Genomic DNA, 15,844 nt, shown 5'->3' on the forward strand with positions numbered 1-15,844 from the left:
GAGAGAGAGAGAGAGAAGGTGAGAGACGGCACGAAAATATGGTGCGCACGAGCAACGGAGCAGGCGGTGTAGATGGAGGTGGAGCGGAAAGCAAAAAGAGCGCGAGAGAGGTGAATAATGGTACAGTGGGGATGAGGAATGAAGGTGATGCATGAGGGGCGATTATAAGGCGTCAGAAGGGGAGACAGAGAGAGAGCATCGCTGGTAATTGACCTCAAAGGGAGGCTGGAGAGGAAGTGAACTAAATGAATTTAGGTCCGAGGGCAGAGAAGAAAGAGGAGGCCGAGAGAGACGTCGAGCTCGCACCGGCTCGACGTGTTTTGTTGGCGCGCTCGCGTTCACTCGGCGAGCCGGCAGTCATCTACAAATATCATTAATGGATATATTCTGTCCGGCGTTCAAATAAATCCATTCACGCTGCTGTTGGTATAACAAACCGCCCGGACTGAGTCAGAATTAGTTTCTCACACGCTGTGTCAGAGTTCTAAATGGGTTATCAGTGCTGTGTCGTGCGATACAATAAACCTCTGACTCAGAGCTCCAGTTCGTCATCACGCGCGCTGCCCGTCCCGGCTGTGGCGCTCGGTGTTACCGGTTTTCTTAGAAAGAACTTGGCATTTCATTCATCAACATGTTTTTCCAGCCTGTGTGAATATGATGAGCGGATCTGCCGTCCAGAGATAATCCTCAACAACACAGGCGGTTCATCTCTTCAATACAGGCATTTACATTTAGTAGTTCAGCTTATTTTTCACAATAAAAGCATCTCCTAATGAATCCTCAGCTGATAAAGGAGCTGTGTCATATAGGGAGAACTGACCCTCTGTCGTTTAGTTTCAAGTCGCCTGGTGCAAACTAACACGCACAAGACGCTCAGACTGATGTGAAGCCAGCTGCTCTTAGATTACAGCTTCTGCATGACAGACATTAGAAACACACTGTCAGGATCAACTATCGCGCTGGAGCACGGTAAAGCAGATCCGCCACTGCTCACTTCTTTTGTCATATTTGCTGGTGTCTTTTGTTGATTGAGCCGTTTTATCCTGAACGCATGAATAAGACATCTAATGAATTCACGTATCACCTCTTCACCTCAGAAACGCAGGAATTACAGAGAATTACAAACAACTGTCATACGACTGAATGGAATGAGTAATATGAAATTCCGCTCTTGATTTCAGTGACTGAATGGCGGGGGCGTTTTTGTCAAACTGAAAACGACTGTCGATAATGGTAAAATAACTGGTCTACTGTCAGGAAATTGTGAAAGCTTACGAGTTTCTTAAGACGGCAGAAATTTACTGAATAGACATCACAACAGCTGGGTGATACGAGGAAACGGGATGACTAGAGAGGGAATGTTTTTAGCAAACGTCCTCGCCTCTATAAGAGATTAGCAAAATAAAAGCGGGGGAATTTAAGGTCTTAAATTTATGCGTTTCTATTTACTTATTTAAGAAAAACGCACACACACACACACACAGAGCGCAGCAACTTTTGTCCATAAAATTTCCCTTCTCAACGACATTTTCTCACTTTCACGTCTATTTCTCTGACTCACATGATTGCGAGACAGCTCGAGTGACTTCCCCTGAAATGCAGCCAGGAACCAGATGCTCCAACAACAACAACAGTCTAACTTTACTCCTCGTCCAGTGCGCGGCCTCCCGAGCGAGCCGAGACAAAGAGGAAGACGTGTTTGACTCGCTCAGAAACCTCGTCAGCATGTCAGTTTCTATAGAAACCTGAGGGTGGGTGGTATAACCCCCCCCCCCCCCCCCCAATCATACATGCCCATCTCACACGAACACATACACAACAGAGACATAGAGACAATAAAGTGGGTGGGGGGGCTATACTGTCTAGTCACCATGGTAACTTCCTTCTCGTCGGCTTACTGCTTACCCAGAGTTTGTTTCGATTTTCTGTTAAGTGCAAACCAACAGCGCCATTACTCATTACACAATGTGTGAAAGTGAGCGTCAGGCTTGGATTCAACCAGTGGTTATCTCGTTTCCTATCCACGTTCTCAAACAATTCGGTCTAAAAACAGCAAAGTCTTGCGTCAGCCTTTCAGCTGCGCCATGTATCGGCTCATTCTGACAGATCGGTCCACCGGCCTCGCCTTCGCCTCCGTCGCTGTGGATATTCCACTTGAGATGGTGCCTAATTTGATTATTTCTATCCTCTTGGATTTCTTCTCCTTGACGATCACAGGTTGTGATTTCCAGGGCTGGCCCCCCCTCCGGGCCTTGTGATGTTTGATCCATGGCCAGGGGAGGCCGGCCAGACATTCAGCCCAGACTCTGGCGCCCTTCCCTCAGTGTACCATGCACTCTAGCTCCCTGCTGTGAGGCCTGGAGGAAATCACGCAGCCAGGAGAATTATAAAAGCCCTCATCTATTGAGCAGAGGTTAAAAACAGGGGGAACAATACCTTTGACTCACACTCTGCCTCTCTCTGTGGAGAAACTTAAAAAGCACCTATTGCTCCAGAAAAAAATGAAGAAAAAAAGAAAAAAATCAATAAGCAAAGAAAAAAAAAAAGAAAAAGAAAAATCAATATTCCTGTACTGACTCTTGTCAGTTTACACTGCTTTTCATTTATGGGAATAAGAATTAGAAGGACAGTCCCAAAGTGCTTCACATAACAAGATTACAACAAAATAAACATTTAATATTACAGCAAATGTGAACAGTTCACTATAAATAAAAATGTTAAGAAAAAAAAAAAAGAAAACACTGAAAATGTGTCCAACAGCTCTTTAAATCAAATTTTTTGCAAAGGCATTACAGCAAGGACAAGATTCACCAAGTACAAAATGACAACCCCAGAGGGCCAGATTATGCGTGTGCATGCATGTTAGTGTGGCAGGGAGTGTGTGTGTGTGTGTGTGTGTGTGTGTGTGTGTGTGTGTGTGTGTGTGTGTGTCTGCCAGGGTGGTGTTGGAGGGGGTTAATTCACACAGCTGTGTAAGATCAAACTGGAGAGGATTCCAAAGTTTCCTTTGGCAGACCAAATCAAAACAAAACGGATGGAAGAATGCGAGAGTGGGAGACCGAGAGAAGAGCGCTGCGAAAACCGCCAACAACCTAATCATGTCGCTAAGCAGTCTGAGCTTTCAAGCAAATGATTATCACATGCAAACACACGCACTCGGTAAAATTAAGACCGAGCGCGAAGACAAGGGAACAGATCCTGCCGATCGTGCGGCGGCTCCTCCCCTGCAACTGCGAGGCAATTTCGCAGCTAGGCGAGGAGAAAATACCCCCGCTTCTTCCGTCCTCTCTCCAGCACTATCCCACTGAAAGCTCCCGACGCCTCTTTCCTCTCTTTGTAGCTGCGCTGAGTAATAGAGCGAATGAGTTGAGAGGGAGGAGGTGAGAGAGATAGAGTGGAACAAGAGGGGGAAAAAAATCCACTCAGTATTCTATTACAAGACAAGATGGGGGGGGGGAGTAATGCGTTTCTCATGGCGGCTGGAGGATGAGGGGTGGGGGGTGGGGGGTGGGGGGCGCAGGATAGACGCAAACAGAATGTGTATATATTGACCTGCGAATCAAATAAACCGTTTATTCTGCCTCTCGCAGCCCTCAGCCACCCACCACCACTGCCTCCTCACTCCTCCCGTTTTCTCACATGCGAGCTGACACGGGAACGAGCACATCCGACAGCTCAGCAGCTACCCTTCCACCAACCGTGCTTCAGCATTAAAACGCGCCCTTGTCCATCCTCCAAATACAGTTTGGCGAGCGGAATTAGTACGAGCGAGGGCCAGATGCAGTTAACACCTTTCCTGCAACCAGTCATTTTCCTCTAAAAGCAGTCAAAAAACACAACATGTACTACTACTCTGCCATGAATCAATAAGATTAGTATAAACCCTCTTTGCACCACACCACTGTCACCACATCTACTTGCTTTTTTTTTTTTTTTTTTTTTATCATTCAGCGAGGGCTGGAAAGTAGAGATTAGGCAGCAACAGTGGTCAACCAGCCACTTTGCTCCACTGGCTCATTACTCCCCTGGTTGGGGGATGGATGAGGAGGGGAGGGAGGGGGCTGCCATCCTGAATTAAGGCCTCCCTCGCAAGGGGCCAAATGCTTGGTGAAAAGGGTTGCGTTCGAGAGCGCTTTAACAGAAGGGAGGTCACCGTTCCGCAACTAGCCGTGCATTTTGGAGAGCCACAAATGACTGTCGTGAAAAAGAGGGATAATGATAGTCAAATATTTAAAAAAAAAAAAAAAAAAGTTATCACAGGAAAATGCCCTCATGAGAGATTAAATGAGAGAGCGATTCATCGGCCAAGGCAGCGCTGTGCCAAAGAGGACCTGAATAGAGCGGCCAGTGGCTTGTTGGCAGGAAGAAACAAACTGCTCCATCATAAAAAGAATGATTCATAGATTGCTGCACTTGGTTGAAGGCTCGTGAGACCGTAACGCATAACAAGAGCGGTTATGAATGTACGCTGAATAAGCGGTAAGGCTGATGACACTGTGCGACCGGCCATCTTCACAGAAATTATGATCACATGCAGCTTCTTCTTTCGGCAGACGGCTTGTGGATCTGCTAATCTTAGCATCGCAGTCGAGACGTTTTACGATGTTGCCTACGGAGTCTTACTGGCATATATTTGACAGTGAAACTGGTATTCCGGGCAGAAAGAGGGGGAGTAACGGAGGATCGATACCGACTGAGCCTCTGCTCTGTTGCTTCATCCCCCCGAGGCTTAATTCACTGGATGTGTAAAGACGACGGTGTCACAATAGGGGATCAGATGGGATTGACCACAGGATGAAAATGTAAGGAGTGTTTATTAAACTGATGTAGCTGAGATGAAGAGCGGGGAGAGGGCGAGCACAGATCGGTCAAGAGGTTGTCTGGGAGATGTACATAATGGTCATTAAAAGCTAATGCAAGGCTAAGCTACAATAGCTTGGCGATTCAAAAACAGATGAAAAACAAGCTAATGCCTCCTACTTCAGCTTACAGAGCTTAAAGGGAAACGCAGGGCTGAGCTGAAACTTGAACTAGAAACAAAAGCACCTGAAGATCTGTGGTTGTTTCGTGTGGATTTCTCTAAAAATACATATATGACAGTGCTTCCAGAAAGATATGGGAAATTTAAAAAAAAAAAAAAAAGCCTCAGCTGATTATTTTCTTGTCATTCTACTATTGCTGAATGTCCTTCACGGGCCCCCGTAAAGCCTGCAAGGCCAAACCAAAGACAAAGCTAAAGTGTTGATTCAGCTTCATAGGGATCCTGAACGGATAAGCTGTGGCAACCACTCACTCATTCACACACAAACACACACACACACACACACATGCATGAGTGAGCACGTGTGTTCACATACACACACATACAGAGCCTCTCAGGGCCTGACCAGCTGTCTCCCCCCCCATCTCCATCCAAACCCACAGGAGCAGGAGGATATAAATCACTCGGCAGAATGAAGACGCGCACGGAGGGAGCGCACATGGTGTATGTGACACACACACACACACACACACACACACACACACACACACACACACACCCCTGCTCGCATTGGCTGTCCACAACTGCACTGTGTCCAACCGTGCCTTGTGTCCAACTATTGGAGCATATGCTGTAAAACACACCTACACGGGCCTGTGCACACACTGCTGCTGACAGAAACACACACACACACACACGCCGTCTAACAAAGACAGTCACGCCCAGTTTTATGTCATTACTCTGAAATATCCTACGCTGCTGATATCCACGTGACAGCATGCAATGTTGGCCTTAAAACCGGTTTATCTCACTGACTGACTACAGGTGCACACCTACAGACCTTTGCCTGTGTGTGCATGCGTGTGTGTGTGTGCGTGTGTGTGTGTGCGCGCGCTGGTGCCAGCAAAGAGTCGGAGATTGCGCTCAATGTCAACAGCTGATAAGAGAAAAGGTCATGTTGCATAACAGGAGTTTGTGCCGTGTGTGTGTGTGTGTGTGACATAATGCCGTAGAAGACAGGCACAAGAGAAGAAGAGGGAGGCAGAGACAGTAAAGGGTAAACAGGGAGAGAGTCTGTATTTATGCCGAGGAAAAGAGCTGAGTGGTGATGCATTTGGCCGCTGAACATCCATCGCCGGTCCAAATTGAAGCCGGCAGCTCACAGAGCGCCCGTAATGATGCAGTAAACTCTCCGCTGGCAAAGCCGACTTTATTTAAGGGGAGGAAGAAAAAAAAAAAGGGGGTCTCCCTTCTCCTCATTTCAGCACAAACTTAATAAATACATAAATAAATAAGGCTGAATTAAAAGAGGCTGGGCTGGCCAACTTCGCTCCCAGAAATTTTTCTGGCGGCGCTCGTGGAGTCGGCGGGCCCTGTGAGAGGAGAGACGAGGCTGCGCCTGCAGCGTGGGAAGGACCGCTTCCTCCCTGACTGCTGAAGAGGGGGGGGGGGGGACACGCGAACCGAGGCTGTGCTCAATTACCTGACAAATTTCAGCGTCGTCACCAGGACACGCAGAAAGGCCGCACAACACATCTGCTTGTGCGTTTTCCTGTTTCTTAGAAATGCTGTGAAGTATAGATTCAGCTCTATGTTTTCGAATGACACACAAACTCCTGCTTTGTTTCAGTTCTTTTCCAGCGTGTGTGAATTGCTGGCAATCTTCATGGGGACTTTTTATATTCTTGGCAGTTACTTTTATGCCACGCTGATACAGTTTGGCAACGTAATCAAAGCAGCCCCGCTTTGATTTTTCCCCATTGGTGCATAAAACAAAACAATAAAGCAGGATGATGTTACTTTCAAATTAAAAAGTATTATCCTCTGTTGCCTTTTGTTCAAGGCTCTCGCTGCCACATCCTGCTGCTTTCACACTCATTGCTGTACATTCAGCACGGGCGTACGTTCACAGACTAAATGAGCAAGCACGTATGGAAAGCACTTTTATCTCTTACCGTAGTGCCTTTCACAGGTGCCACGTGGAACATAAACATAGCGAACGTGGTCAAATAAACAGGCAGTAAAACGTTGCTTTTGCCACAGTACACTTTGGTTTGCCCTGGTAGCCATAGTGACGGGGAGGTTGCAAAGTGAACCCTGCCATGTTGCACACGTGAGGAGAAGGGAGCTTATGAAAGAATAATTTGCATTGAAACATAAGGTTAAATGAAGCGCATTGAGGCTCAGGCACGGTGAAAAAACAACCCTGTGACCCTCTCTTCATGGTCCTACATGAGGCCCACATTTCATTTGGACAGCCCAAGAACGAGAGAGCGAGACAGAGACAGAGAGACAGGGAGATAAAGAGAGGAAAAGGAGGAGAGGAGGGGGAGAGTCTGTGCCTTTGCACTCCCCATTCTGCCCCCGCTCTCTATTTTTGTTTCCTCTTTTTGTGCACGCTCGACGCACACACTCACAGTGCAATGGATTTTCAACTTGGCCCTCATCAGTTGTGCGCCTGATGAAACAAACACTGACAGCCTCTTTACATTTGTAAAGGCCCCTGCAGCAGCTGTGCTTGTCCCACACACACCATGCGTGCACACAGACACGCACTCACACACACACACACACACACACACACACACACACAACCTTTGAATCAGAGGCCTAGCCCCAGCTGGGGCCTACAGGAAGAGCCGACTCGGCACAAAATGGCCCTGGCTGCACTCTGCCGTGCTCTCCTGCTATTCTCGCTTACACGCGTTCACCAGCACGCACACACACACTATATGTCATGTTTCGTTAGACAGAACAACACTGCCGCACATTAGCGCCTGCTACCTCAGTCATTACGCAGCACCTACCCTCCACCATCGGCTTAAAAAAAGGCACCAACAAATTAAGAAAATTAACCTACAAAAACGCACTTTTAAAGCTCGTTTTAATGGAAGCAGAGAGAGAAAGAGTGCTCGTCTGTTCCTGCAGTGTCACTCAACCTGACATCGGTGACGAAGCATCTTTAGAGGGGGAAAAACTGACGGGGCAACACGGCTTTTCTTTCAGGTTCCGTTCACACTGCCGGCTATCAATTCTAGTAGAAAATTGTAATTGCCTTGTTTGCGTTTATTAGGGTCTTGTCCCCCTTTTTCAATCATTTTATGACTGATGAATTTTAATATCAGTTGCAGATAGTGGGTGTTTGTTGGGCGCAGAAGGTGGGGGTGGAGGGCTAACAACTCACACTCGTGTTTCAGGGGAAATGGTTAAGCCAAGCATGTATAATTGTCTTACGCTAATTAAGGGGGGGTAGGAGAGGGGGGAGGGGTGGATCAGTAGGGGCCAAGAGTCCTGTCTCAAAGCCTGGGGGGGGGGGGGGGGGGTTGCGGATCTGGACTCCTCTAGGTTGTTGTAGAAATGCATGTTTGTGAGCCTTATTTGGTCTGGGCCAGACTTTATGTATTAAGTGCAGCTGCCGAAAACACATGACAGATGTGACACACACACACACACAAGACAGAAACATGCATCCTGCAGTTGGGCACACACACAAACCATTTCCCCAGCCCTGATGCTCTAATGAATAGTCAGTTATGAATAGACCAAACTAAAAAAAAAAACATCCAATTTTAGAGAGCATGACACCGCTGACCATTGTAGTCTGGCTCAATTTTAAGTGGGGATTTTTGTTTTTGTCAGTTAGTCATCAATTCTACGGCACATCCTGTTTCTTCAATTCAGCAGGAGACTTACAACTTCACCAAACCTTTGTTTTCTTTGCACAATTCATCCCACTGTTCCCAACACATGGCAGTTCAAGCCTGAGTAAGTTAATGTTAATGTGACTGAATCTGCTTGCTCACCGGAGAGGAAAAGGCAGAGTCATGGTTGCACATTGAAAGAGTCAGCTCTGGCTGTGACAGAGGAAATTATGGGATGTTAATCGCTTCTCCTGAGCACACTGAGTACAAATGTTAAACACAAGAGACAGGGCGGCTATGGTAGACCTGCTTTATCAGACATTTTAAAACACCTGAGTAACTTCTCCGGGTTGATTGACACGTGTGCTGCTTTCCAATAATAATAAATGTCCACACGTTTTCAGCACATTGTGTCATGATGATGTGTGAGAAATGTGTGGCCATAAGGAGACATACAGATGTGTTAGAATGACAGCATTCTTTCGAGGGGGTTTGTTTTCCTCTTCAGTGAGAAAACAGTATGCAATTAAGTGCATATAAAAGCTCGATAATGTGCTCTTGTGGAATTAATTTTTTCTTGATGCTCCATTTGTTCACACTTTGACCAGGACAGATATTATGAGACAGAAGCCACAAGGACATTTGAATTTCTGAGAAAAAAAAAAAGGCATTCAGACTAGCATTAGCAGAAACACTCAGACTCAGCTTTAAGTGATTGTACATGAAATGCATTTAATTCTTTATACTTGAGAGAAACGGAAAAAACGTCCAGTTGAATTAGGCAGCATGCAAGAATGCATGCAAACCTCTGAGTTCTTTAATCTAATTGTTCGCTTGCTCCTGCAAACCTGTTGCTCAGTTTGGCCCTTTTGCAATATTTCCTTTCAGCACAAAATCAATGTGACAAATTGTTCTGCTCGGTGCATCCAGTCACCAAAGTGTCTGCAGGAGTTAACACACTTTTTAAAAGACACTCCACGTGTTGTTTGCACGGGGGGTTTCGGGCAGGAGGAGGGGGGGGTGTAGCTCTGCTGACTCCAGCTTCAGAGCATTAACAGACATGATATGCCTCGTGCAATTAAACGCTACAATGTGTCCATTAGGCGCGTGACGACGATTGGCAGCGACAATCTCTAAAATTTATTAAAAGAAGTGCAACAAAGTTTAAAGCCCGGACACGCAGGCCCGACCGGCGGGGAGGACGATACATGGCAACTTAGTCGAGTGATATGCTGAGCCATTCACACTTTACCAGATTAAAAGCCTGTCTCCTTCATGAGGAGGGGGGACGAACGGGCGTTCACCAGCCCGAAGCCTAAACCTACACCACTATTTAGGCCGAGCTTTGGCTCAACTCTTCTATTTCACAGCCCCTTCCCCATAAATTCACCAGTGTTACTTGCAGAAAGAAAATGGTTGCTTCTTGGTATCGCTTCATACATGAGCCCCTGCAATGCGACTGAACAGCCTCTTCAAAACGCTGCCTCCCGCCGAACAAGCCGCACAGACCACGTAATGTGCAGTTTAATGTGGATTCGGTAGCCGGGAGGACGAGCCCAAACGCTTGTAAGCTAATCCCCGGTAGTGTAGCAAAAAAAAAAAAATGGAGTTATCCCTCAGCGGGCTGCTGCAATATCTGCTCGTTCACAGAGGTCACACGGAGACCTGCAAAACCACCGAGACCCCGGTGGACTTATCGTTCACAGGGGGGCTAATGGCGAAGACAACGAGCCCCAGAGTGTCCCCACACCGTCTCAAGAGCTGCAAATTGAACGAATATGCTGAATCGCATGACCCCCTTTCCTCCTGCTCTCCCTCACTCTTTATGGAGAAAATTAAAGAGCCACAACAGTCCGCGAAACATGTCGGCTTGCCAGCCCTACGGCAACACAAAAAGAGCCCGGACGGACCACAACGCGGTCCGGAACACAAACAACGGACATGAAGCTCCGGCGTGAGGGTGGGTTTACATTCACCAGGTGTGAGCTCGGTTTAAAGCGGAGACAAAATGCTCAGCATGGGACGAAATGGAAGCCGAAATAGCTGAGCCATGGCCGACAGGCTCGTCTTCACGGCTCTGAATAGGAAGGAACGGGGAGCGAACAAAAGCCCTTTCTGGAAACACTTTGCCAAGCCGTCTAATTTAAAACCCTTTATGGCTTCATCACGAAGCCGAGACACACCGTGCATCTCCCCCATCGGGCGTTAAAACGGGTCAAAACGAGCGAAGCAATCCCCCAAAGCAGCCGATGTTCCAATAGCCTAAAACATGTCTGATGTCGAAGAAACGCTGCAACACAGACACTGAATAAACATTGCTGTCTCTTTAAATAAAAAGCATGTAATTTTTAACACGTTGGGGCCACTCGGAGCCGTTGCCTTTTAAAGGATATTTGACCTAAATAGTGCACAAGCCGCCTGATGGTAACCTTCACAGTCCGTGATGAAAGTTTATGCATTTTCATCGAGACCAGCAAGGCAAACTTGAATAGGGCGATCGCGTTTGAGAGCAAAATCAGGCAGAAAAGGTGGTTTTTACTTACGTATTTCTTTTGAATGATATTCCTCTTAGGTCTTTCCTTGCTCATTATGCAATCCCCCCAAAAAATGTTTGGCTATAGAGAGAATGGCCACATGAATTTCTTTCTTTGACTCTCGCCTCTCCCGGAGCACCACCAAATGACGATTTAAATCCCCGGCTCCGTAGGAAAAGCTTGCTGGCTTTGCAGAATCCTCCTTCGGCGTTCCCCCGAAACTATTCGGATATAAATCCCAAAAAAATTCAAGGGTCGACGACGGACAGACACGGACTGAGGCCAAACTCACTTGGGGTTAACATAGTCAAAACAAATGCACAACAATAAGTTCCATTCGCCAGAACAGCTCGGCTTCTCGTCTCTGCGCACTCGCTCCCGGCTCTTTTCAAATGCATGAATATGCTTGAGGTGATGTCAACAAGTTACATCTTGCTCGGAGGTGACGATACGGCGAGAAAGGAATAAATAAAATGAAAAAGAAAAGGTTAGGTGTCACGTCTTGACGAGCTGGAGCCTGCGGTCGACGAGACAGCTCTCCAGCGGCACTGCTCTACTGACGGAGAGCAGCTCCTTTCTTCCCCAGCTTCAGCCTCTCAGCCTATCACATCCCGCTGCATTCAGCGGCAACTTCAAACTGTGCGTGACACGGCTGTGAACGCAACACACGGCCGGATGAGCCTTTACCCCGTTCTTTCACGGACAGCGAGTTTGTGGTGACTGTAATACACAATTTACGGTGATCTTACACTAAGGGGGGCCTTTTCACCGCTGTGGTATTAGTTTTGAGGGTTCCTGCTTCTGTGGCTTTTCAGGGAGAGATGGGTGGTCATGAGTAAGTGTGTGCTTCCCCTATGCTGCCGGGAGCATTTTAAATCCCATGTTATCATAATAACCACGGTGTGTCTATAGATTACACTCAATGAGAAGTGACCTTAGGCCTTGTTTTTATTTCCTGTTCTGATCCTATGAGGAACACGTTCCTGGAGCATGTTTTTTTGATGCGCAGTATTACTTTTGTTAAAAACAGCCACATTTCAAGCTAAAAGAGGACAAGAGGCCAAGAGACAAAAAAAAAAAAGTTCCCAAATTCATATGTAAATGACAGGCCCCAACCCCCAGCCCGCATTCCACCCCCACAAAGTTAAACATTAAAGCAGAGCCTCGTATCTTATAAGATGGGCTGCTTTCAAGAGCACTTCCTTTGAGAAAACCTGTGTTTTGTTCTAATTTATTAGGGGCCACCTCAGCTCGAGGTGTGGTGGTAAACAGGGCAGAGAGAGTGTAGGCCAGTCATTGTATTTCCTAGGCTCATAGAGAAATACATTCATTTTCCCATTAAAGGGTAATTCCAATATTTTTAAACCTGGGCCCTATTTTTTAGACATTTTTAGTGGTCTGAATGATGAGTGTAGGTACAAAAAGTTTGGTCCAGTACATTGCAGCCAAGAAACGAACTGCAATGGCTGCAACGTCATCCTCGGGAGCGAATCCATCCGCCAAAGCTCTTTCCACTAAAAGTGCTTGTTTTGGCCACTGACAGGCTAGTAAGTAAAAGTGTTGGTTTGGATTAGAGCTGACGCGTTAAAACACCAAAGTCACAATAACCCAAACCAGTCGATGGAGGCAGGGGAGGCCTGTTCTGAGGCAAAATGAGTCTTTTTGTCAAAGGAGTCTGCTGCCTTTGAACAGAGCTATATAGCGGCTCTTTCTAGTTAAACAAAAATGATTTCATTCTTTAACAAAAAGGTTTATCTCTGAAGGGAAGCTTTCCATAGTGTTGCCAGACACTTTCAGTGGAAAAAAAACAGGCACTTTTAGTGGACGTACTTTGATGGGCGCATTTGCCCCCAAGGATTACACTGCAGCCTTTGCATCCTGCTTCTCGCCTGCCGGCTAAGGCGATCTGCTGGACCAATTCCAAAACGTTTTGTGCCTATTAGTCATTTAGACAGCAAAATATTAAAAAACAGGGCCCAGGTTTAAAAATACCAGAATTACCCTCTAAGTTCTTCCCGCTGGAGCCCCACAGGAAAACGCCCAGCAGTGTTTGCACCCCACTTTGAGAATTCCTGCTCTAAAATAAACAAGCTCTTACTTGTAAATCTGAGTTTTCCATGTTGATCCTCCGGCTAGGCCACACACCTCCAACCTCCTTTGCTCCAACATTCTCCCCATGTTCTCTGACAATGTGAGGACACACTGTCAGTCTTATTTACTTTTACCCGAGAGCAGAAATTGGCTGCACATTTTCAGATTAGCCTTTCAATATCAGCGCACCGATTTTGAAAGCTTATATCAAAAACTTTTGAGAAAATGTGTGCGCATCTGGACTCATGCATATTTTTGCAGGTAATATTCATACTTTGTGTTATCCACTCTGCTGTGACTGTTAACTGACTGGGTGTCCTCATCCCCCTCACTAGAAGTGGGCTCGCTGTGTCATTATTCTAATATACTGAGTGGGACGGTTGCTCTGTATGAACCCAGGAGGTAGTTAAGAGTAATGTGTGTGAGTGTTTCTCTGTGTGTGTGTGTGTGTGTGTGTGTGTGTGTGTGTGTGTGTGAGTGCTTGTGTGTGTGTGTTTCAAAATGGCACAGATACAGTTGTAGCATTGTCTCCTGGGTATGACTTTGAAGGGAGCTCTAACTGTAGACTGATGTTTCTTCCTAAACTGTACAGTTTTCAAGCGTTTAACCCACCGTTAGTCAGCTATGACCTGGACTGGTTTACTAAAAGCTGCACTAGGCCTGTCAGTTTGTCCACCTCTTTGGTCCAGACTGAAATGTTTCAACAACTATTGGATGGGTCCTACTGAATTTGATGAGCTCTTTACTTTTTGCTACTAGGAGGGTGAAATTTTTTGTTTAATGTCTCTACAACTGTTTGATGGATTGCAATGAAATATTGCATGGCCATCCATGGAAACAAGACAATAAATCCTAATGACTCTCTTGATTTTTGTCTCTAGCACCACTGGCAGGTCAAATTTTTCACTTATTCTGTTAAATATCTCAACATCTACTTGATGGATTGGCACAGTTTTTTGTAAAGACATCCATCGCCTCCCAGAGAATGAATCCTACTGACTTTTCCTTTAGTGCCACCATGAGGTTCAAATTTGTGATTTTCAGTGAAATGTCTCGACAACCACTGGATGGATTGCCATCAAGTTTGGTACAGACATTCACGGTCCCTTCAGGATGAATTGTATTTCATCTAGTGTATTATCATGTCAGCATTTTAATTTACCCAGTTGGTTTATGACCACATACCTGCAAAATGAATGACATCCCAATCAGTATGTGCTGTTCTTTGTTTTCTACAAACTAAACATTAACATACTAACACCACTAAAATCAAAGATGGTGGATGTGGTGGGCATAATTTTTGGTCAATATCAGTGTGTTCGCATTGCTATTTTTAGCATGCTAACATTAACATTTAGCCCTGCTGTGCCTAAAGTACAGCCTCACAGAACCAGGAGTGTGGCTGCAGACTGTTGGTCTTATTTGCAGGCAGCATCACTTCAGTGTTGCTTATGATTTGAACTTTGGCGACAGCCAAGTTTGGGTTTCCAGTTGTTTTTTCCTGCATGTCTTTGCTCTGTGGGACGAAACCAGTGTACAGGTATGATCAAAAAAATGTTAAAAGCAGATGCAGCATCTCCCTGAACCCCTCAAAGCTGCACTATAACCAATCACCAGCATCTGTGCAATCATGCTGATTTCATTATCATTCATGTACCGAGGAAGAGCAATTGATTCCTCTTCTGTGTTTGATGTAGATTTAGCATAACGCACCAAATGATCAAAGCACTGAACTTACCCATGAATGCATGAACAAAGACACCAAATCAATAGCTGACGGGTCAATAATTCTAAGCGTGGCTTGCGGATGACATGATATTTATGTAGCCGCCCATTAAGTCACGCTGTATGTAATTTATAAACAGAATAAGAAAGAAATATTGAAGGATCAGTAGGAATCCAGAAATTATACAGCATGGATAGATGTGTGAGTGTGAGGATTTAGAGAAAGGATAATGGTGGATAATTCAAATAAATGCTGATTATAAGCACGTTTACTGCTGAGTAAAATTAATCCTCATCCTTTATCTTCAGGTAAATCCACGTCACGTATATATATCAGACAATCTTTCCAGTACTTTTATCTGCAGACGTAATATTCTTTTAGCCCGCTAATCAATGATGTCTTTTCCTTTGACAGCGCTGGAGTAAAGCAGGCTATTTCAAGACGAGGCTGTGGAACACACTGCTTTTAGCCCCATCACCTGGCACTCTTGGGGGGGGGGGTTTACCAGGGTCTTCTGCCCTGCTGGTGCTGACATTTAGGCCCACATGAATCAATGAGACAAGCTGCGGAGGGATGCCTGAATTTCACAGCAGTCCCTCTCGCGGTTCACATTTAGCCCACGCCATGTACAGGCAGAAGGCTCGCAGGCTCTTTAAGACACTTTTAGCCTGGTTCCCCCTCATGGAGTCTCTAAAACGAGGTTCGGGACAAGATCTGTTTTCTGTTCTGTCAAAATCCAAATCACGCTGCTTACACGTTACTTCCACATGTATATGTCTGCGGTGAAGTAAGTGCATGATGGCCCACTGAAGCTCTAAATCTATTAGATGCTGGACAAAGGCAGGAAAAGATTAGATCACTGATCTCTTTT

The 15,844-nt window shown here is 45.9% G+C and overlaps 1 protein-coding gene across 1 annotated transcript in view; it reads right to left on the reverse strand.

The window, feature by feature from the left end:
- The window catches only part of jarid2b (jumonji and AT-rich interaction domain containing 2b), a 102,868-nt gene extending 91,073 nt beyond the window's left edge, over positions 1-11,795 (reverse strand). The window contains exon 1 of the mRNA XM_076755182.1: positions 11,166-11,795. Within this exon, the coding sequence (XP_076611297.1) occupies positions 11,166-11,210 (45 nt within the window). The 5' untranslated portion in view covers positions 11,211-11,795. The remainder of the gene's footprint in view (positions 1-11,165) is intronic.
- Between the last annotated feature and the right edge of the window lie 4,049 nt (positions 11,796-15,844).

This window comes from Chaetodon auriga, chromosome 17, assembly GCF_051107435.1.
Source record: "Chaetodon auriga isolate fChaAug3 chromosome 17, fChaAug3.hap1, whole genome shotgun sequence".
NCBI classification, from domain to species: domain Eukaryota; kingdom Metazoa; phylum Chordata; class Actinopteri; order Chaetodontiformes; family Chaetodontidae; genus Chaetodon; species Chaetodon auriga.